This window comes from Zingiber officinale, chromosome 7B, assembly GCF_018446385.1.
Source record: "Zingiber officinale cultivar Zhangliang chromosome 7B, Zo_v1.1, whole genome shotgun sequence".
In the NCBI taxonomy this organism is placed as follows: domain Eukaryota; kingdom Viridiplantae; phylum Streptophyta; class Magnoliopsida; order Zingiberales; family Zingiberaceae; genus Zingiber; species Zingiber officinale.
This window is the reverse complement of record NC_055999.1, coordinates 82,752,219-82,776,733: the sequence shown is the minus strand read 5'-3', so window position 1 is coordinate 82,776,733 and position 24,515 is coordinate 82,752,219. Positions and strand designations below refer to the sequence as shown.

At 40.4% G+C, this 24,515-nt stretch overlaps 1 protein-coding gene across 1 annotated transcript; it reads right to left on the bottom strand.

Moving 5' to 3' along the window:
* Window positions 1-14,062: 14,062 nt before the first annotated feature.
* Window positions 14,063-17,519, bottom strand: LOC122006150 (protein CONSERVED IN THE GREEN LINEAGE AND DIATOMS 27, chloroplastic-like). Its single transcript, XM_042561526.1, has 7 exons — window positions 17,127-17,519; window positions 16,907-17,059; window positions 16,726-16,803; window positions 16,253-16,348; window positions 15,596-15,631; window positions 14,403-14,554; window positions 14,063-14,320 (listed from the first exon to the last, which is right to left on the bottom strand). Exons 1-7 carry the CDS (start codon window positions 17,370-17,372, stop codon window positions 14,158-14,160), a joined length of 924 nt encoding a protein of 307 aa, XP_042417460.1. The 5' UTR covers window positions 17,373-17,519; the 3' UTR covers window positions 14,063-14,157.
* Between the last annotated feature and the right edge of the window lie 6,996 nt (window positions 17,520-24,515).

The following is a 24,515-nucleotide window of genomic DNA, read 5'->3' as shown; positions in this document are numbered from 1 at the left end:
GTTCTTTCGGGCTCTTATCTTGAAGCTAGTATGGAACTTTGATGAGATACTGGGGAGGGCAGCCAACTATATCAACGTAGAAGATGCCTAGGTAGCTCGGCGCAAAGCAGACAAGGCGCCTGCCCCTGCCAACAAGTTGAAGAAAAGGTCGCCCCAATCTCCAGCTCAGCCTTTTCCCCGCTCTAAGGATGCCCGACCAGGATTCCTGCTCGGTCAAGACTCCAGGAAAGCTCAGCGAGTAGAAGTTGTCTAAGCCCCAAGACTCGGTCAGTGGGGACCCCGCTATTGCACTTACCACAGGTCTCACACCCATGCTACCGGGGATTGCGTCCAATTCGCCTGTGACTCTCAGCGCACAACTGAACTGGACCTGCCTCCACCTGAGATCGCACCCAAGCTTCAGAGGTTGCTGGCTAGCCAGCCTACTATAGTAGGTCAGTCAGGTAAATCCCTGCCCAAAAATACAGGTCAGGGAAGCTAGCAGCCAGGTCGGGGTAAGGAACTAGGGGAATCCCTGGAGGAGGAGAACAGGGCAAATGCAGTCATCTGAGAGATGTATGATCTCTGGAGGGTCCACAGATGGAGATTCCGCTAGGGCTCGGAAATCTCATGAACGTCGCTTAGAGATATATGTTGTAGGATGCAGCCGGGAACAAGCTGCTGAGCCCATGATCAGTTTTGGGTCGCAAGACCTGGAGGGATTGGAGCTCCCACATGATGATGCTCTAATAATCAAAGCTGTCATAGCTAACAACCGCATGGCCAAGGTTTTCGTTGATACCTGAAGTTCTATCAATGTGCTATTCAAGAATGCATTCGGCTTGCAAATCGAGGCCAGTGAGCTCTAGCCCGTAGCCACTTCATTGTACGGGTTCACCTGCAATGAGATAAGAACAATGGGCCAAATCAAGCTAGCCATATCTCTGGGTAGCGACCCCCTAGTAAGGATGTGAAGAAGCACTTTTATCGTGGTGGATTCACCATCCTCTTATAACGTCATCCTGGGAAGACCGGCATTGCACAAGTTCCGGGCGGTAGTCTCCACCTTCCATCAAAAGATTAAATTCCTTGTGGGAGACCAGGTCGGGGAAGTCAGAGGGGAGCAACTGGTCTCTCGTAGGTGTTATATCGACATGGTGAAAGTGGAGGCCCGTAAGGGTCAAAGAATCCAGGATGGCGGAATCTATATCATCCAAGAAGAGCCTCTACCTATAGTAGAGGAAATCATCCCTTGGGAGTGTTTGTGTGGTTAGCACTAACGATCTAACTCAGGTTTCGATGAATGACAAAGTAGGTTAAGTTAGTTTCATTGTGATCTAACGCTTTGACCAAGTATGGAGGAGAAGCCCAGTTAGGTCGACGGACCGATCGGATAGCTAGCACGAAGTCCAGATAGGTCGACGAGCCGACCAAATGTTTGGCACGAAGCCCAGCAAGGTCGACGGGCCGACCGGATAGCTGGCACAAAGTTTAGATAGGTCGACGGGCTGACCGGATGTCTAGCACGAAGTCCAGCTAGGTCAACGGGCTGTCCAGATAGCTGGCATGTAGTCCAGACGACTCAAATGGCTGACCGAACGTCTGGCAGGTAAGTTAAGGTAATTCACTGGAGGGAAGTGACTGTGAGAATGCGCTCCCGGGAAGGAAACTTAGGCGCTGATCCAACTTAGAACCATTTCGGAACTCTAAGTTGAGATCTTGACTAGATTCCGGTCTCGGTGAGATGAAATTTAATTAATACTTTGTTTGATTATTATAACTGTGCTAATACTTTATTTTGCAGAGTAATATAATTTACATTATGCTTCGGACTAACGTTTTCTTGAAGGAAGTTGAAGCTGTTGAAAAATAGGGTCCAAGCGCCCGGAAGGGGTCCGAGCGTCCGGAATACAAATTATATCACTTCGTCGCTTTGCTACGTAGATCTCTCTGGTTGGCTAGGCTACGTCAGAGTCTAAGCGCCCGAAGCCTCCTATATAAGGAGGGTGAGCCCTGGAGAAAAATACAATTCACTACAACGTCTTCCAATGCTTGCTCTACTGCATTGTGCTTCTGCGACGCTGCGAAGCTTCTCCGACAACGTGTTGCTTTCTCTTTACTTAATTGTTGTCGGTATTTTACTTCTAAGTATTTCTGTACTTTCATTTGTAATATCATTTTCAAATTGCTAGTGGATTGCCCAACGAAAGCACTCGACGAGTACAGGCCTTGGAGTAGGAGTCGACAAAGACTCCGAACCAAGTAAAACGATTATTGTTAGCGTTGTGATTCTACTTTTCCACTGCTTACTCTACGAATGTTTTCGATCGATATTCACCCCCCCCCCCTCTATCGATTTTCACGATCCAACAGGGAGGAGGTCCAGCTCTATCCAGAGCGTCCGGAGAGCATCACCCGCATATCAGCTAATCTGTAGATTGAGATCAAGACAGATTTGGTTAAATGCTTGACACACAATAGGGATGCCTTTGTCTGGTCCCTCGAGGAGTTACCGGGAGTCAAGCCTGAAATAGCTGAGCACAAGCTACACCTCCTGCCTGATTCTCGGTCGGTCAAGCAGAAGAAGCGGAACTTCTCGACCAAATAAAATAAGATCATCCGAGCTAAAATGGACAGCTCTTGAAAGCAGGACACGTTAAAGAGGTACAATTTCCATCCAGACTCTCTAATGTAGTCCTAGTATCCAAACCTAATAATAAGTGAAGAGCCTGCATCAACTTCAGAGACCTCAACCGAGCTAGCCCTAAGGACTACTACCCGCTACCAAGGATCGACCAGATGGTGGATTCAACCTCGGGTTGAGAGAGGATCTATATCCTTGATGCTTATCAAGGATACCACCAGATCCCTCTCGCCCAGGAGGATCAGGAGAAGGTCAGTTTCATCACAACCGACGATACTTGCTGTTATATAGTTATGTCATTTGGTCTACACAACATAAGAGCTACTTATCAATGGATGATGGATAAGATCTTTTGAGAACATATAGGGTAGAACGTAGAGGTCTACGTTGATGACATCCTCATCAAATTCACCTTAGCAATAAATTTGATTTCTGATATAGAAGAAACTTGTGGCACACTGCAGCATTATGGGTTGAAATTAAATCCATTGAAGTGTCTATTTGGAGCTCGAGCTGAAAAATTATTGGGGTATCTCGTTACTGAACAAGGAATCGAAGCCAACCCGGAGAAGGTTCAAGTCCTTCGCGACATGCAGGCGCCTAGGAATCTGAAGGAAGCACAAAAGCTGGTAGGTAGAATAGCTGCGCTGTCCAGGTTCATATCCCGATCTGCAGACCGGGCGCTCCCTTTCTTCAAGGTACTCAGAAGGGCTGCCAAGTTTCAATGGGATGACAAGTGCAACAAAGCTTTTGAGGAATTAAAACAACATCTGGAGACCTTGCCCTCGCTGTTTAAGCCTAATGCGTGAGAGAGCATCCTCTTGTTAGCGGCAGGAGAGAGAGGAGAGGGAGAGGAGGATGGGGTTTCCAAAACCCAATCAATCAAATAATAAAACTTGTATCTAATTCTCTCCCAATTACATCTATATATAATCTTCTTTAATGAATTGGATTAGAAAATCCAAATCTAACCCCTTATCCCTTAACCAAAAATTAGCACATTAACCCCTTGGTTTGGTTCATAACAAAACCAAGTTGGTTCATGACTAATTCATGATTAAACCAAATATGGTTCAACTCTATCATAAGAAATGTAGCACATCCACACTTTTATCATGACAAATATTTCTATATTTATCTTATGTATGGTCTAACCAAATATTTATTTCTTGATCTAAGATTCCTATTCTTTAACTCATTTTACGTCTTTTAAAGACTCATTAGTGCGTGTAACCCAATAGGTTTCCAATTTATCTTGGTCATCCATAATTAACTATTTAATTATATAATGATTATGAGTGGCACCTAGTAGTACATCATGATATCTAATTAGCCGAAAAATCATAGTTGATCTTAGTGTTGGTGCAACATCCCTCAGGTCAAGGTTGACCTGGTTAACCAAGCTAAGTCTTGGTTTGGGTTTAGATGTTTGACAATAAGATATTGATCGAAGAAGAGTCAAGTAGGTCAAGGTTGACCGGATACTTGACTGGGAAGTCCTAGTGAGTGAAGCTAGGCAGATAGAAAGTCCTAGTGAGTGAAGCTAGGCAGATGGAAAGTCCTAGTGAGTGAAGCTAGGACTGAGTGAAGCTAGGCAGATGGAAAGTCCTAGTGAGTGAAGCTAGGCAGATAGAAAGTCCTAGTGAGTGAAGCTAGGCAGATGAAAGTCCTAGTGAGTGAAGCTAGGCAGATGGAAAGTCCTAGTGAGTGAAGCTAGGCAGATGGAAAACCCTAGTGAGTGAAGCTAGGTGAAAGTCCTGGTGAGTGAAGCCAGGCAAGGAAGGAAATCCAGATGGATCAAGGATGATCGGACATCTGGTGTTGGGAAGTCCAAGTAGGTCAAAGGATTGTTGGATACTTGGCAGGAAGGAAGTCGAGATGGGTCAGGTTGACCGGACATCGGTGGAAGTCAAGTAGGTCAATGGGTGGCGGATACTTGTACAGTAAAAGTCAAGTGGGTCAAAGGATTGACCGGACACTGGTGGGAGTCCTAGCAGGTCAAGAAAGTGACCGGACGAGGCATGATGTACCAACAGTCAAGGTTGACCGGATGTTGGTTAGGGAGGTTTGGGACTTGGTTTTGGGCAAAACCAAGTTGGATCGATCCGTGGATCGATCCGGTGGATCGATCGGTGGATCGATCCGATTCGTCCGCGGGCAAGTTTGTCGACCTGTCCATCCTCGACGTGCTCCAGATCTTTGGTCGTGCCGGTCGTCCGCATACGATAGCGGCCGGATCGATCCGTGGATCGATCGACGCATTCTGACGCAGCGCCGGATCGAGTCCAAGTTCATCGGCGGCCTCATCGACTCGCTCAACGCCGAAATCTCGCTCGGCACCGTGGCGAGCGTCAGCGACGGCGTGTCTTGGCTCGGCTACACCTACCTCTTTACTCGGACTCATTCCGGCTCCTCCACGCTCTCTACAAGCACGTGATCGCCAGTTCTTGAAGGTTCTTGGAGGCTTTCCAAGTCAAGGCGGATCTATTGCAAGAGGAAGAAGTTAGGGTTAGGGTTTTTACTGCATATCTTGTAAGCTTTTGCTTAACTTGTATTTCCCTTTCTTCTTCTTGTATTGAGAGTGTTGTAGGGCTTCTCCGCCTTTGGTAGTTACCATAAAGGAGTGTTATTCATAGTGGAGGGTGTGTGCGTGGTGTGGATCCTTGGATTAGTCACCTCTTGTGAGGTGGATACCAAGTAAACCAACTTTGTTAGCGTGTGTGATTGTTTCTGTAATTTCCGCTGCATATCCTTGAAGAAACAAGCCACACCGAGCGACGAGCACGCGACGAGCTATTCACCCCCCCCTCTAGCTACTTTTGGTCCTAACAAGTGGTATCAGAGCGAGGCTGCTCTTCACCGGAATCATCGCCGGAAGGGTCAAGCGTAACAAGAAAAGCTAGAGGGTGAAGAAGTTGAAGCAAATTCATCAAAGTCAAAGAATTCACAAGCTCAACTTCAAGATGCAATTCCAAGATGGACTTGGATTTGACACGAGGGTGGCTCCACCATACACCTCCACGAGCTTCGATTCTTGGAAATCAAGAATCGAAAACTTTCTTATGATGGAGATAGAGCAATGGTTTGCTCTTACGGAAGGCTTCGAAGCTCCAACAAATTCCAAGGGCAAAGTTCTAAAGAAAAGCAAATGGAGCCCGGAGCTAGTCCAAAGGTGCGAGGCCAATAACAAAGTGACCAAGCTTTTGGTCAATCTATTGCCAAGCACCATCCTTTGCAAAATTGGAGAATTTGAAGATGCAAAGGATTTATGGAGCAAATTGGCCAAGCTTCATGAAGAGATCCCCTCCACTGTACCGAATCAAGAAGTATCTAAAGAGGGTGACTCTTTGGAGCAAGACCAAGAGGAGGACTCCGAGGTTGAGAGATGCTCAACCTCCGAAGAAGAGGAAATCCAAGAAGCTTCATCCTCAAGGGAATGCAACGAAGGGAACAAGGAGGGAGCATACTCCTTGTTTCATATTCAAGATGATGAAGCCTCCACCTCTAGGATTGAGGGGGAGCAATCCTTGGTGACACCGGATCAAGAAGAAGGAGAAGCTTCTACATCCGGGTCAAGAGAAGAAGAGGAGGAAGAAGCTTCTACCTCCACAAGTCAAGAAAAATCAAATGGAGAAGCTTCTACATCCAAAACAAGTGCCACCCCTACAAGCAAAGGTATAAATATTTCAATTAATAATAAAAATCATATAATATGTTTTGAGTGTAGGGAAAGTGGGCACTACAAGAGCAAGTGTCCTAAATTGGCCAAGAAGAAGGGCCAAGTGGCACAAAAGGGCAAGGTGAAGCCCAAGGAGACCATCCCGAAACAAAGAAGAGCAAGGAGCACATTGTGTGCTTTTGTGCAAACAAAAGGGACATTACCGTAGTCAATGTCCCAAGGGGAAGAAGATGGTCAAGGCTCAAGGAGGCACCAGTCAAGGGGGAGCCTCCAAGGTAAAGAAGAAGGTATCTTTTATTGAGCCTACTCCTTTACATTATGGTAAAAAGCATGCTAGGTCAAATTTATATCATTTCAATGCTATTTACCATGAACATAGGAAGCATGATAGCATTAAGGAAAAACATGTAGCTCTTCATGCTAAAACTACCACTCTTAGGGTTAGAAATGTAGGTAAAAATCTAGGCAATAATTCTAAGGGTTTTAGATACAAGCCTAGAAACCAAAATGCTCATGGACTTAATGAAAACCCAAAATCTAAGGATTTAATGATAGAAAATCAAGTCTTGAGGTCAAGACTTGATAAAATGGAAAAGACCCTAAAAAGGATGGAAAATATCCTATTAAGGCAAAATGAGCATAACTTAGGGTTAGGAAAATCAAAGCCATCCAATAGCCATAGAGGTTTGGGATACAAACCAAAGGCTAAGAAGGATGTGCTTAGTTATCATAGGGTTCCATATAGTTATGGAACAAACCCTAGGTCTAGTGGGCAAGTCAAAAATACTAGGGAAGTCATCCCTAAGAGTATTTTTGCAACCAAAGTGACTAAGACTTCTAAGAAGTCTAAGAAAGTCACTAACAAGGTCACAAGGGAGGCTATCCCTAGGGTTGACCTAGAAAATGTGACCAAGGCTTCTAAGAAGCCCAACAAGGTCACTAGGAAGGTATCTAGGGAAGTTATCCCTAGTGAGTACCTAGAGCACCCAAGGAGCACCAATAGGTGTTGGGTTCCTAGGAGCATTTTCTCTACCCCATAAATGGGTTAGAGAGTGTCAACTCCGATTAGAAGGGTAGTTAACCCAACTTTGAGGAAATTGACACTCAAGGAGCATTTTCAAGGTTTTTGTTAACCTTTGAAAATGAAATGGGACTATTATTTACTCCTTGAAAGAGTAAAATGTGCCTAGTGGTGAAAATTTGATTTTAATCTTAAAAGGCACATATTGGGAAATTCATAAGAACTACCAAGTTGGGATTTTGGTATGTTCTTAGAAAATTTAAGGCAATCCGGGCCTTAATATAAAAGTGATTACTCTTGAGGAAAAATGGAATATGCCAACATTTGAGGATAAGCTTAATTTCAATTGGCATAAATTAATCAAGAGAATTAGAAATGCCCATTTAGGTTTTGGCACTCTCTTGAAGCACTTTGGGCAATCTAGGGTTTAAGTTTTAGGATTAGCTAAGATTAACGATACTTAGATAGGTAATCTAGGTATATTTTATTTATGCTAAACCTTGCCATGATTGTTTGCTCATAATATGCCATGACATCATATTTTATCTTATTTGTATTTTGCATTCATGACTTATCATGAAAAATACAAAAATACCATGTCATGCCATACATACATCATGTAGTTATAGAAATCTTTCTTTTGAAAGCTATTTTATTTTGATGTATGCCATAACATTATCATGCATTATGTTTATTTCCTTAAAAATTAAGGACATATGGCATTAGTTAAACAAGTGGCATTTGTTTACAACAAGTGGAATAAACAAGTGACATTTGTTTAACAAGTAAATCAACAAGTAACATCCTTTGTGGATGTCTACCTCTCAAAATGCCTAGATAGATATGCATGATCCCTAGAATAGGGCAAAACCAAAATCTTACATCTCACAAAGACCTATAAGATGACTTGTATGTGTTTCAGTGCACATTAGATACAAGTGAGATGTTAGGATGATGAACAAAACTCAAGATGCTGATTTAGTGCATTCTTTTGAGTTTTAGTTTCATCAAAACACATAGATATGTGTTTTCCCATCATTGGGAAAGCTAATGTACAAGTCATGTGCATTAAGCCCAAGGAATATGGTGGGATATTGGTTTGAAAAAGTTTTCAAAATGATTTTGGAAAACCTTGGTGAAGGCTATCTTTTGATAGTAATCACCATTGAATAGTTAGACACAAACTTAAAGAAAACACTAAAGTTTTTGCAAGTTTTCAAGTTTGTGTCAATCTTTGAAAATATGATGTATTTTCATAGAAAACTATTTTTTCTTGATAATATATGCCCTAAACAATGTCTACACGAAATTTCATAATTTTTGGATTTTTGTAGAATTTTCTAGGGGTTTCTGAAGTTGACTGAAGTGGAATTTCAGCAACTATCAGAGTTCCGATCGATCCATGGATCGATTGGAGTGCCTGAATCGATCCATGGATCGATTCAGAAGGCAAATCTCGCGAGCAGTAGCTCGCTGGATCGATCAGCCGATCGATCCAGGTAGTCTGAATCGATCAGTGGATCGATTCAGAAAGGTTCAATCGATTGGAACCCAACTCCAATCGATCCAAGTTGCTGATTTTGGCTGGGAAAGCCTGATTTCAGCACTTTGAACCTATTTTTAGTCTAGGTACTCATTCCAAACCCTTAAAAATATATTTGTATACATAAAAAGGGTGTTTTCGTGTTGACAACAAGGATGGAATGGTAAAGGAAGGCTAAGTTGAAGTTTAGGTTGAGGTTTGTTTCAAATTTTGAACATTTGAACCTCAAAACTTCTAAATCTGGGTTTCCTAAAGGTTTAGGGATTCCAAGTCATTGTTGGTGCAATGACAGAAGTTTCAACCATGTCTTTAGGGGGAGGGACTCTTTAAAGACATGAAAATTATTTTTCATGAACCTTGGAAGGTGGTTAACCTTCTGTTGTGAACTTGCTCAAGGTTGAGCATTTAAACTTGAAATGGGAAAAATGGGGAGTGGATATCCTCATCATTTCAAGTGCCAACTCAAGTGGTTGAAAATGCTCAAGGTTGGGTATTTGTCAACATTGAGGGAGAAGTTAAGGATAATGAAGGGTATGGGACCTTCGATATTAAGTTGATCACAATGAGTGAAATTGTGATCACGATGAGCAACTCTTCAGGGGGAGAGTCTTCAACAAATGGAGTTGTTGAAGTGTGCCCAAAATTGGAGCATAGGTTGATGTGTGTCCAAAGACAGGTTGATGTGTGCCAATAGGGGGAGAATGAAAGGAAGTAAGTTAGGTTTTCATTACCTAGAGGGAGTTTGCCCTCTTAGGGGGAGAATGAAAAGCTTAATTTATGGGTTCATTACCTAGTGGCATGAAGAAGGAGGCTATAGGATTAGCCTAACTTACATGTGGGATTGTAAGTGTTATTGTGGTATTGTCAAACATCAAAAAGGGGGAGATTGTTGGTGCAACATCCCTCAGGTCAAGGTTGACCTGGTTAACCAAGCTAAGTCTTGGTTTGGGTTTAGATGTTTGACAATAAGATATTGATCGAAGAAGAGTCAAGTAGGTCAAGGTTGACGGATGCTTGCGGGAAGTCCTAGTGAGTGAAGCTAGGCGGATAGAAAGTCCTAAGCGAGGCAGAGGTGGAAAGTCCTAGTGAGTGAAGCTAGGCGATGGAAGTCCTAGTGAGTGAAGCTAGGCGGATGGAAAGTCCTAGTGAGTGAAGCTAGGCGGATGGAAAGTCCTAGTGAGTGAAGCTAGGCGGATGAAAGTCCTAGTGGTGAAGCTGGCGGATGGAAAGTCCTAGTGGTGAAGCTGGGCGGATGGAAAACCCTAGTGAGTGAAGCTGGGTGAAAGTCACGGTGAGTGAAGCCGGGGGCAAGGAAATCCGGATGGATCAAGGATGATCGGACATCCGGTGTTGGGAAGTCCAAGTAGATCAAAGGATTGATTGGATACTTGGCAAGGAAGGAAGTCCAGATGGGTCAAGGTTGACGGACATCGGTGGAAGTCAAGTAGGTCAATGGAGTGACGGATACTTGCACGACAGTAAAAGTCCAAGTGGGTCAAAGGGATTGACGGACACTTGGTGGGAGTCCTAGCAGGTCAAGAAAGTGACCGGATGCGAGGCATGATGTACCAATAGGTCGAGGTTGACCGGATGTTGGTTAGGAGGTTTGGGACTTGGTTTGGGCAAAACCAAGTTCGGATCGATCCGTGGATCGATCCGGTGGATCGATCGGTGGATCGATCCAGTTCTTCTGGACGAAGCACGGATCGATCCGTGGATCGATCAGAGGTCCCGATCGATCGGCCGATCGATCGGGCGAGTCTTCAGCGATAAGCGCCGGATCGATCCGTGGATCGATCCAAGCCTTTCCGAACGAGGCGCTCCGGATCGATCCGTGGATCGATCCAAGCCTCCCATCGATTCGGAACATTCGAATCGATCGGGATCCGGACCGTTGCGTCGGGTTTAAAGCCGCATGCGTGGTCTTCGGCATCTCTTCACGAGCTCTTCTCAGACTCATTCCAGCTCCTCCACAGCTCTCTACAAGCACGTGATCGCCAGTTCTTGAAGGTTCTTGGAGGCTTTCCAAGTCAAGAGGCGGATCTATTGCAAGAGGAAGAAGTTAGGGTTAGGGTTTTTACTGCATATCTTGTAAGCTTTTGCTTAACTTGTATTTCCCTTTCTTCTTCTTGTATTGAGAGTGTTGTAGGGCTTCTCCGCCTTTGGTAGTTACCATAAAGGAGTGTTATTCATAGTGGAGGGTGTGTGCGTGGTGTGGATCCTTGGATTAGTCACCTCTTGTGAGGTGGATACCAAGTAAACCAACTTTGTTAGCGTGTGTGATTGTTTCTGTAATTTCCGCTGCATATCCTTGAAGAAACAAGCCACACCGAGCGACGAGCACGCGACGAGCTATTCACCCCCCCCCCCTCTAGCTACTTTTGGTCCTAACACTTAGAACTAATTCTAAACCCTTCAACAATTGTAGTGAGTCATGTCTTGTTCCTGTCACTCATCTTATACTCACTTGGTTCAGGACATGGTCTATGTGTTGTCCCACTAAACTGACTACGTCACACCTAGCCCAAGTAATACATCATCGTTTCTACGGATTTAAATTACTCATATATATGTCTAATAGTCTCATACTCTTACCATATGATGCTTTAGCTAAAGACTTTGAGTAATAATCCAAATGAGTGGCGATAGGGTATACGTCTCCTCGCAAGGAATGGTGAATCCTCTGTGGGCTATCCAAACATCTTCGGACATTTTGACTTATACCCAATCATCCCATGTCTACACCTCACTGAGGTGCTTACTTAATATGTCAAAGTATAAGTCTTCATGATCAAGATAATTTGTATATCTCAAGTTGAAGGAAACTTGCACTTGAGCTCCAGTAAAAGCTTCACAGACATATCCATATATATAGATAATCATATAAAGTTTTACAGCAAGTCACTCCAATGAACTAGTTACCATAAATCCAGGTTTAACTCTCAACATCCTAATGTCTCCAGCTAGTGAGAAAATAGCTCCTTGGCGAACCAATGAGTATAACTCGTGCTAGTCTTACAGAATTGATGATGTCTAAATGCATCAATTCGATGACTAAAGAAATTCCAATACTTTAATAATTACACATGTAGAAATAATCACTAGTTGTGATCCAATCACAATTTCTCTCATGCTATGAATTGTATTATGGACATTCAGTAAATGAATTTAAGATAATCAAATATATAATATACACTCAAATAGTGAATCTATATTTAGTAAAACTTGTAAGGCGATTGTCTTAGGACATCCCTCAAAATCTAATAGTGTATACACATGTCTGATGTGTGTTATTATAGGAATCATGTTGATTATACCTACGTTGTATGTGCATGTGTTTGGTGTGATTATTAGAGGTTTTTTTTTTGTTGATTATACCTACATGGTTGTGTGCATACGTATCAGGTATGACTATTGGAGCTATCATGTCAATAATATCTATGTTGATGATCATATGTGTTTGGTGTGATATTGGAAGTATTATGTTAATTATATCTACGTTGTAGGGTGCGTACATGTATGATGTGTATGTGTTTGATGTTGCTACTTATTATATTTATTGTTTAGTAGACACCAGATGAATTTACCTATACCTATAGATATAGGTGTTAGATGGATCTGGAGGTATTTATGATGATGGAGTTGTTGCATTGATGATGACTGGCTTTGTATCATGATTATTTACATCATACTCATCATTGCACTGCATGTCGACGATCATTGTTCTCTTGTGGTATGAGTTAGTTGTTAGTCATTTTCAGCTGACCATTCAGCCACTCACGGGAGGAGTGGTGGTATGGAGTGGAGTTTAACCTATCATGTCGCTCGACTACTCTGTGTAGTGGTGGCATGGAGTCACGCAGATAGTGACCCTCGTTGTTATATAGCTAGATAGCTACTCTGCATCCTGTCCGTCTCGGCCACATTGATATAGTAGTAGCTTGGAGACGCGAGCAGTTGTCACAGTCCTGCTAGTTCGATCACTCAGATATAGTGGTGGTTGTGAGCTGGGTACAGGAGTGGTGCATACATGCATGTGCATATACATATGATGCACGGTGCATCCCTTGATATATTGGCATACATATCTAGTAGATATTAGTTACATGTAATTGTGATATGTTGTACTTGCTTGAGATATGATTATTGCATATGGATGTCATGCTTCATACATGTTCATTTATCTTACATGTATATGTTGTCGGTTATATTACTCAAGTGTTACGAGTAGATTTATTGCTGATCCCCGGTGAGTTTACTGATCATTATACTATATGTGTTGGTTCCATATTGGATATGTGTATTCATTATATCAGTTATGGTTATGTGCATTGATTATGCCATATATGATCATGTTCTTTATTCCCTACTGAGACTGTATACTTTAATCTCCATATTTTATATAGACCATGCACTATCTTATCTATTTTTCGCCGAGTGACTCGTACTCACCACCGTATCTGTGTATTGTCTTTTTTTTTCAGGTAGCAAGTAGATGATTATGGAGTCGCTTAGAGTATCCTGTCTGCCAGTCTCACGTCACTTTAGAAGGCGGTCTTTATTTTGCTCTTGTTTTCTTACATATTTTTCTTATGGCATTGGCATTGTATTGATGTTCAGTCATGTGACTATTTTATCATTTTGGTATTCAATTGTGTTTAAGCCGTGCTGACATGCATTGTATCTTTTTGATTGATGTGACTTTCCTATGTCTTCCGCTTTGTTTTTAGTACAGTCGTGTGGGTTGCTTATTATACAATTATATTGTGTGGTTATGCTCTTTCTATTCTAGTCGCGTGTACTATGTATATAACTGCATGATTGTGTATGTTCTAGCTGTGTGGGTTGTTGATAACTTGTAAGTAATCTTGTGGCATTATATACATGTTTCCTTTGTCACTGCCATCATCTACATTTTATTCTGACGCATATCCACTACTATTCTTCTTCTTCGTTCACTCGTCGGAAAGTGTATTGACTTGAGTGTTGGAGGGTCTTACCAGGGATCCCTTCTCTAGTTTTTAGACATTAATGTTTTGTCGGATCGTCTGACTGTATGTAGGATCAGAAGAAGGTTACATTCTAAGCTAAAGAAGTCTTATGTCAGTGAACAAATCATTCACCAGAGCCAGCGCGTCATCTCCTTAGCATTCAGACAAGAATAGAATAGAACAGGAACAGGGTCAAAAGGCCATGCACAGCAAAACAAAGGTATTTTCGATATCGTCTGCTTAATTACTATGCAATATTTGCAGTATGATGCTTCTGGGAACTACAATTTATCTGTTCTTCTAATTCAGCAAATCGTCCCATTTGCAGTATTGGCCTCCTGCTAAGGCACGGTAGAAGCGATCCCGGCAGTAAACTGGCCTTCCATCTGCTGCTTCAGCTGCCGCAGCCGCAAGGTCATCGTCGTCTTTGACCTCTATTGGTAACCTCAGCAGCTCTTCCTTTCTGCATATGCCAATGGCAAGCAAGCAGTTCAAAAGTGAACTATAGCCCACACTTTGAATTTATTCCCAGGACAAGAACTTGCCTTAGATTCAGTTTGCTCTGTGAATTTGGCACAAAACCAGAATGCAGGAAGTCTTCAGCTGGAGCAGCAAATATGAACAAAGATACGGCACCGACAAGCAAAACTCCGGTCCCGACTAATGTTTGCTTCAACAACTTGATTACTGGTTTTACCTGCTTGATGGGTGAGGTAAAAGACTGTTAGTTTGATTAGCAAAGACAGAATGCTTGTGCAAGTATATGGAAAGCAGAGAGCAAAGAAATAGATGGACTACATGGAACACAAAGTGGCTCGATAGGCTCCTCAGCTTATCGTATCAGTTCGAGTCGCTTGACCCGCCGACAAGACAAGTATGTCTATTTAGGTCGAGTACCCTGTCCAACCCAACTTAGCCTAGTCCACTTATTAGACCCGGCCATCCCACTCACTCGTAGCAATGTTGGCATTATTCTCTTCGCTTGTAGCAAGGTAAAGCAATGCACATTGCACAAACTATGCCTGTCACATGTTCTACAAGGAGATCATAAATCGTTATGTGTTCACTAATCTTACCATTTCTCCTCTAAAAGGAACCCATAACTAATCTACGAGACTAAAGTCGCCGAAGACTTATCAAAGTAACGAATGGTTTGGGTGGAAATATAGGAGAGGGATGACCACAAAATGCTAAATGAAGCATGAATAACTCGAGTTTCATTTACTCAAAAAAAAAAAAATTACAAGAAAACTCAGATTAACTACCGAAATAAAATTTTGTTATCTTTCACCCGAGCAAAGATAGGAAGGAATCAATGAAGAAGAAGAACAGCATAAACCCCCTTCTAAGTAAAAACATGATAGAAAAATTGAACTTCGTCCATCCTCATTACTTCCACCTTCCCTATATCTTCTATCCCTCCTACTTTCAATCCCCACAAGAAACAAGATCAATCTTATTCATTTTTTTCCTTTAACTTCCTTTACTTTCTTCTCCACTTTGTTGCCAAATAAATTCCGAAAAACATGCTTAAGAAAGATAAGAAGGAGAAGGTGACTCTTCGATGTTTACTTGGATGGAAGAAGCTAGAGGGAATTAGCTGAAGGACTTCTAAAGAGAATATCACAAAAATGATATTTTGAACCTTAAATGTGCTCTTCTCTGTAGAAGATTTCTTTCTTCTTAATTAGGAATTTGCCTTCTCATAAAAATGAATAGGAGAATAAGGGCCACATACCTTATAAGATCCCAAGAGCCTATCACGAGCCAGTACCTAGCACAAGAAAATGCCACAAACTTAATTTCTCTACCATTAAATAATTCTCAAAGTGTAACTGGAATATGTTTTGTCACAACTAAATATTCATAGCTTTGCAATTTCTCATTAAGATATGGGCAAAAATAAAAAGTTACAAGTGTGCCCTATCATATTTTTCATACCGAAAATGGCCTTTTGCTACTACTGTTTTAGCAGCCACGTAATCACTGCTACAACTTGATTTAACTCGGTCAAAAAATCAATATATAAATCACTTTTATATATTAAAAAAATACTACTACAATTGTTGTAGCGGTCATTTTAAGAGATTTAAATCTTTTTATAGTCATTTTAACTTATTTAAAGTGATTTTAATCAACATTAAATAATATGGATCAAATTGATAATATTTTCGTATATGAAAAATGATCAGTGTCTTTAAGTTAGAGCAATTTCGAAACATAAAATATGATGAGGCGTTTTTTTATTTTATTTAATTTTATTTGAAAAAGGAGTGTGTTTTTTTTTTTTTTTGATGATTCAGATAATTAGTAATTAATTTGGGTGTTTTTTTTTTAAAAAAAATTGCCGTTAAGATATTCCTTCCAAAACACACTCTTTCCCATCATGACTTACCTCAGGTGGTTTGGCCCAGATTTGCCCATCATACCACCCAGTTTCTTCATAGGGTATCACTGCTGACAACAGCCTGTTGCCCACATAACTCCATCCCTGCCCCATGAAAACATCCACGATCCATCAGTAATTCAGTATATATATTTAAGTCATGGAATCCTAAAAAAGTGCTTCTAGTTTTTCAGATTTCCTAAAAAAAATAAATAATATCTTTTTCATATCCAACCACTGTAGTGCTGCATTTAAAGAACATAAAACAGCCCAGCGGCTGACGGGAAAGCTAAAATAGAAAGTGCGCCCTTTAATAAATCTAAAAGCCAGTAGGTTTTTTAAAAATTTCACAACTTTCTTTCTAACCTGTTTGAAATGCAAGAAGAGCTGTGTGTGTATATTCGTAACAGCACTCCTACCGTGCCATGTGTCTCAGATGATAAGAAAACATGATTTCTCAAATGAATTCTGCAATTATATACCAAATAAATCCGCAACAGGACTAAAGCCACCAGGAGAAGAGTGCCAATCCCAGCTGCAAGGACAAACTTCAGCGGTTCCTGCCATGAATGAATTAATTAATTATAAAGAGAAAGCATTTAATTAGGACAAAATTTAAAGGTTTAATTTATGAATTAGGGTTTGTTTCAGCAGTACATGCACCTTGGAAGGGCTAAAGCTTGAAGCTGCAATCGGTGCTCCTACGACAGTAAACGTAAGCAGCGATAAGCTTCCGATGCGCAAGAGAAAGTCGGCAGCGGTTAGCTCCCCCCATGAGTAAAGCATGCCATCCTTCAACGCTTCGTACTCATTAACCTGTTAGTAATTAATTATGAGATTTTTTGATGTTGCAGTGGATTGGAGCGACAACAGTAGTACTCACGGGCCGCTGCTCGAAGGGGACCTCGATCTCCAAGCCAGGGTCCCAACCCTGCTCTGCGAAGCCACCGGCGTTGCCGCCCCCAGCGTCGTCTTTGGTGGCCCTGGCATAGCAAAAGCGGCTCTGCTTTGTGCTTGCGGGGCACTTCCACCCCGAAACTTTGAGCACCAACTCGCCACGGCGCCTGCCACCGGTTGCTGTCACTCTGCTGCTGCTGATTCCACAGCTAGAAATATGTAGCCTTAGCATAGCTTCAGCGGGTCTTGGAACTTCAATCCAAATTCTAAGGAAGTGAAAGAGAAAATCAGTTTAATTAAATCTGTGTTCGTCGGAGAGGGATGTGGACCAGAAGGAAGGCAGTATATATATATATATATATATGGCGATCGAGTGTTGGGGGTCGATCTAATGGATGATCTGCGAGTGGGGATTAATTGGATATATGGTAGTGGTCATGGTTGAGGGACGTCTTGGCTGCGGGATTCTGTGGTAAATGTGGGGGAGGTGCAGGGCACGAGGCGATTGGGTTGGCACGCACCGTCGACGCGTGCTCTGCCTCTGCAAGTTCCCCATCGGCCCGTGCACGTCGCAGGCTTTTTCATTAAAAAAAAAAGGATAAAAACTCAAATGACGGTTCTATTTTTTTTTATAATGATATTGTAATAATTATATATTATATTATACTTAATTTCTGAATTTTAAACTCTAAATATTAGCATATTAAAATAGAATACTAACTTAATCAAAATTATCTAAAATTTATCAAAAATTATTTTAAAATAGTGGTAAAAGCTACTAAATAACTACGTACTAATCATATCTGAAAGTTGAGAAGATGAAACGACCGAAATGATGTGGTTAGAATGTTGATCGAGTTGTCATAACTTGAAGGGGAGGGTATGATGAGTTATCTTCTAAGTTGACCAAGTCGTCAAAAGATCTCTGGTTAACGTTATCTGCAGACAACGATCGGATTGACCCGGTCCTTAGTACCTCAATGCTTGAGGCAAGTCCCAAAAATATTTAAGGAGCCAAATAAACACTAGAATAATAAAGTACATGGAGAATAAGCATGGAAAACATACCCTTGGCCTGAAGGGGCACCCTCTAGTAAATCGATGAGCTGGTCGTGACGCTGATCAAATCGTCATGACCTGGAGAGTAGATAAATGTGAGTCAGACGAGGAGTTAGATCTGACGACACAAAGAGGGGTGTTGCATGGATCCGAAAGATGGCATGTAAGCCAGAATATGGTAGCGATACAAAGGTCAGAAAATGGCACGCAGGTCGGAAACAGAACAAACCAGGGGTTCGGAGGCTCGATATGCTGCAATAGTGGATCTATACTGAAGGCGGTTAGATCTACGCCGGAAGTGTACGACAACACTGCAGACCTATGCTAGATCGGCACTAACATGGTCGTCAACGAGGGAGAAGGTGTTAAGGGAGGCGACAATGGCCTCGATTTGCTACCGGCATGGGCGACAGTGAAGAAGAAGGCGTCAGCAACGATAGTGGCGACGCTGATAACGGTAATGTTGGTGCCGGCAGCGACGGCCTATGAGGGTGGTGAGGTCTTTAAGGGAGACGATCCGAAAAGGGATTTGCCCCTTCTCTTCTCGGATATAGCGAGAGCAGAGATGGAGGTTGCGGCGAGAGGTGAGGAAGCGCTCCTTTGCTGTGATGGTGCTGGAGAGGAGAGGAAGAGGGGTTGACGACATGCCTAGCCTACGTCGGTTGCATGAAGGGTAGCAACGTGTTTAGCCAAAAGAGATGGACAAGAGGAGAGACCCAGGCAGTGCCTCCGTTGATGGTGGCATCCTCGCGTGCGTTGGTCACCTCCACGAAGGGCGACCATGTGCGAAGGAAGAAGAGATGAAGACCTTCCTTTTCATCCAAGCCCAAAGACCTAAAAGGAGGATGTATAGTGGAATCACCACTCCCTAATCCCTCTCAGGCCCCTCAAATACATCCGCATCACAAACCTTCCATTTAAATCTAGTCGAAGGAGGCATGAGTCCAATTGATTAGACAGTTGATCGCAAAGGTGAATCACTCCCGAATACAGAGTCAGATCGTAGGGCTCGTCATATAACGTCTTGCCAGTAGTTGTGGCGATGTCGAGCGAACGACAGAAGCGGTGTCGATCGAGTGACGAAAAACCATGCCAAGCAGACGGTCGGGCGAATGCTGAGTGAGCGATCGAGTGATGTCGAGCAAGCGATCGAGTAGTGCTGAACAGGAGAGGAGCCCGTGAGATCAAAGGACACGGAGCCTGAGTAATCGAAGATGAACGAAAGTGAACCCCGGGAACTGAGCAGGAGTGGATCTAGTGAACTGAGTGGGAGAGGATCCCAAAAGATCAAAGAGCATGGAGCCTTTATAATCAAAGACAAACGAGAGCGAAGTTTGTAAGCTGAGCGGGTGAGGATTCGTGAACTAAGCGAGAGTAGAACTAGTGAGATCGAAGGGTGCGGAGCCTATGGGATACTCTGATCTAAGATCTGTGATGATACTCTGATCCAAGACCGGTGGCGATAGCTTAAATCCAAACAGGAGAGGTGGAGCCCTGATATCAGTAGAAGCGAAGCCCATAGCACTCCTGATCAGAGAGCTGAGCCCCTAATCCCTAATCGGAGAGCAAGGCTCTTAGTCTGTGATCAGAGAACTAGTCCCCTAGATCCTAATCAGGGAGCTATTGCCCTAGTATCGATCAGTGAGTTGTAGCATATCATGTTGATCAGTTGAGGATATATAATAGAAAAATTAACGTGCTAATCGGCTGAGGATCTAACTCGATCCCTCGACTCCTGAATACCCGTGGAGTGAGGGAGAATATAATAATAAGAATCAAACACTTGTGATGCCTAAGGATATGGAGAATAAAGGTCTCGTTGAAGACCTGTAAGCTTCGAGCGCCTTGATCAACCAAGAATGATATCTAAGAAATTTCATTTTTTATTCTGTACTATGGCGGCAATGTGTTCACTGAAATCCTCTGAAATCATGGCGATGGCAAAGAATTTTTCGACGTTGTCCATCTTCACATTCTAGATCAGGTGAAGTTTTCATAGACAATGCCAAATATGATCTTGTCCGAAAGCGATGAAAGTGGTTAACTGGGAATGTGGCTCTGCTGCTGAGGATCCAACTCGATCCCTCGACTCCTGAATACCCATGGAGTGAGGGAGAATATAATATAATAAGAATCAAACACTTGTGATGGCTAAGGATATGGAGAATAAAGGTCTCGTCAAGATGAAGACCCGTAAACTTCGAGCACCCCTGATCAACCAAGAATGATGTCTAAGAAATTTCACTTTTTATTCTGTACTATGACGGTAATGTGTTCACTGAAATCCTCTGAAATCATGGCGATGACAAAGAATTTTTCTTACGTTGTCCATCTTCACATTCTAGATCAAGTGAAGTTTCCATAGACAACGCCAAATATGATCTTGTTCGAAAGCGATGAAAGTGGTTGACTGGGAATGCGACTCTGTTGTTGACCAAAAGAAGACTTCGCGCTGTCTTGCGTAACATAAAGAGCGTTAGTGCCTGGTCAGGGAAGGGGTCCTTGACGTTAACCCTCTGACGCTTAAGTCGGTGATCAAGTCGAGTAGATGAATAATCGAATGAACAGTAGCTATGAGTGTGTAAAATTATGTAACATCGTATACCTTCGCATGTACATGGGAACCCCTTTTTATAGCGTCATTGTTGTGTTTATGCATACATTCAAAGCACTCCTAAGAAAGGACAGACCATAAAGTGACTCTGACACCTTTTCTAAAATCTCTATGATTTGACAACCTTGAAGCTTCGAAAGAGCGATTTGTTTGCATGATATCCTCCGTCCTTCGTGGCACAAACTTTCAAAAAAGAATACAAAATCGCTGGGGCATGGAGCTCATAATGGGCCGACCAACCATCACTCATGAGGATCGCCCCCTAGGCTTTGCAGAATGTGATGAGTGACTCTGTCTTCACTCAACCTTTTCTTTTGCATCAAGGGCGCGACATGTCCGATCGGTCTGTAGGTCCGATCGACCGATCGGAAGGTCCAGTCGGCTGGGTTATCACTACTTATTGCACCCTGAGGCTCGATCGACCATCCAAGGTCCGATCGGCTACTCAAGGGCTGATTGTCCATATAGCTTGTTCAGGTGTGTCTCCGCCTCACTTGATGACTCTAAAGATTGACCGCTCCTTGACTTTAACTGCCTCTTAAGCTGATCAATCTTAACTTACTTTTTGGGGTCCACCCTTATTACCATATTAACCACTATAATAAGTACTAAATAATATTATATTAAATATTACAAATTATATCCACTCCATAATAATTTCTGTAAGTTATAACAATTATTTATAGCTATTACAATACTTCTAAGAAAAGAATAAAATTAGGATAGCTATCGGTAGCTACCGTAACAATAATAAAATAAGGAGTATTTTCCGGATAAAATCATTAAAAGATACTCTTTTGATTTTTTTTTAAATTTTTATTTTTTAAAAAGCGATGTTTATTTAATATTTCTTCGAATTTGGGATGTCCGTTTTTATTTTTACTTGAATTTTTTTTATAAACTAAGTATTACCGGAGCACCACTATTTTGTTTTTATATTTGGTATAATTTTCTTTCATAATTTATTTATCGGATAAATTTAAAATAAAATTTATACATGTTTAAAAATTGATCTTTCGTAATATTCATAGCGATTTGAATTATCATCCTTTTAATTATTCCTAATTTTTAAATATTCAAAAGTTAACTTTTAAAATATTTAAAATTCAAATTTAAATAATTTTATTGTTCTCCGCGGACACCATGACAACTTTTAGTTTAGAAAGTAGCTTAAAAGTAAAGTTTTTTTTTAACAAAAATAATTTAAAATTTAATTAAATGTGTCTTTGAACTTATTTTTTTTATTATTAAGTAAGAATTTTAAAGATATTAATCTCGTAACCTGAAAATGTCCCCCCGGTTAATTTTATCATTTTAAATTTCAATCTAAATGGCCAATAGGTGACAAAAGCTAAATCACACGATCTCTCTAAAACGATTTCACATAATTTAAAAAGAGATAAATTATTTCCATCTTAACCGAACACCTTACTAGATAAGGGACATGAGATAAATTTATTGAAACAATATTTGTTGGCGTTAAAAATCCAACCTTATCTGACTTTGGATCAACGATAGTAGCCAAGGGAGGGGGGGATTTAAAAAAAGAAATAGTCAGGATTTAAATTGCTGATTAAATATATGCATGCCATCATTTAAGAAATTAAATAAAGTGATAGATTTATTTTTAGTTTAGAAAGTTGAAGATGATAAATTTGTAGTTTTGAAAGTTGATGACTATATATATTTAAGTACATTTTGATATTAAATTTTATTAGAAATTTAATTATGCAGTTTTTTTATATACAATATTAGATAAAAATTTATTATTTCCAATTTTTATGTATACTGATTGAGCGTTTTATTTAAATATGAGAAAACTAAGTTTGAAAATAAAAATGAATATATATATATATATATATATACAGAAATGATATGCTGCGGACAAAGTCGAGCGGATCGCTACGGACATGCCTTCCTGATCGGACTGGTGACCGATCAGGGAACCTCCTGATCGGTCTCTGGACCGATCAGGAGATTTCCTGATCGGTCCAGAGACCGATCAGGAGGTTCCCTGATCGGACTGGTGACCGATCAGGAGGTTCCCTGATCGGACTGGTGACCGATCAGGAAGGCAAGTCCGTAGCGGTTTGCACGGCTTTGTCCGCAGCATATCATTTCTGTATATATATATATATATATATATATATATATATATATATATATATATATATATATATATATATATATATATATATATATATATATATATATAAGTGATATGGTGTGAGACAAATTTTTGGATCTTTTTGGACCATAATTTTTGATCGGTCACTAGTTGTTCATAGGTGGGATTCCATGAATTCTACCTGTATAATAGGTGTGGTCCATAAAATTTTATCTATTAATGATGTAATTCATCCTCCAAATTGTACTTTGATCTGGACCTTAATTTTTATACTTGTTTTATGACTAAATAATTTAGATTGTCTGAAATCATTAGATATTTTGAAATCACTCGAGGTGTTCCGAGTGATTTCAGACGTCTCAAATTATCTTAGTCACAGAATCAAAGCATAGAAGTAAAGTACATATATTCCCTTATATGTTAATCACTATTCTAAAGATTAGTAATCATTTATGATTTACTTCTTCTCTATTAACTTTGAGATAAATTAACGAAGACACTGAGGATGAATATATTTAACTTTTTTTTGTCACAATATATTATATATGTGAGAACAAATACGCTACATGTCCTTCGATGTGTACTTGCATGCATGCCTAAGGAGGCAAGCTCATTGACAGTGTTGACTGCCAAATGAGCGTGCCTCCTCAGTTAGGTATCAATTTCGTGTGAATATTTTGATTTAATTTATTTTACTTAATATTATAACTGAAACTCTATATATATATATATATATATATATATATATATATATATATATATATATATATATATATATATAGGAGTGATCTCCTGCCGTACTTGTACAGTGTGTGACTGTGCACGTGCAGAAGATCGCTCGAATTTTTTTTTTATTTTTTTAATATTTTAAATTAAAAAAATCAATTAAAAAATTTAACATTTCCTTATATAAATTTTTAATACCTTAATATATCCCCTTAACATATTACAATACTCAATAAATGCTTAAATTTATTTTATTTTATTTTATTTTAAAATCAAACACTATAACCTAATTAGGAAGTCTAAACCCCAGAGGTAAAATCTAAAAAAAAATAACTTTAACACTATAATCAAAGTCTGAACCCTAGAAATAAACTCTTAAAAAAATATTTTATTTTTTATTTTTTTTTCAATTACTTTTTAATTAATAAATAAAAAAAAATAAAAACAGTTGTTATCCTGCGCGGCGCGCACAGTCGTGCACGGTGGGGTCGCGCATAATAACAAAATTATATATATATATATATATTAAAAAATAATAATTCATCCTTTTTAATTTTAAAAATATTTATTTTAGTATAATTGTAATAGCTTTATTATATAGTTTGGTGTAATAATTTTGATCTCAAAATTATTATAATACTATTAAAGTTAAAATTATTTTAATTGAATTAAAATATAATTTGATATATTAATGCGACTTTTGGAAAAATAGGAAAGCCTTGATTTAGTGTTTTTTTTTTTCGTTCCAAAATAGGCCCCTTTTCCCTGAGGATCCGGGCTCCTTTTCCCTATATTTTTCATTTAAAAAAAAATTAAAAAAGACCGCGCCATAAAATAGTTTTTCCAAG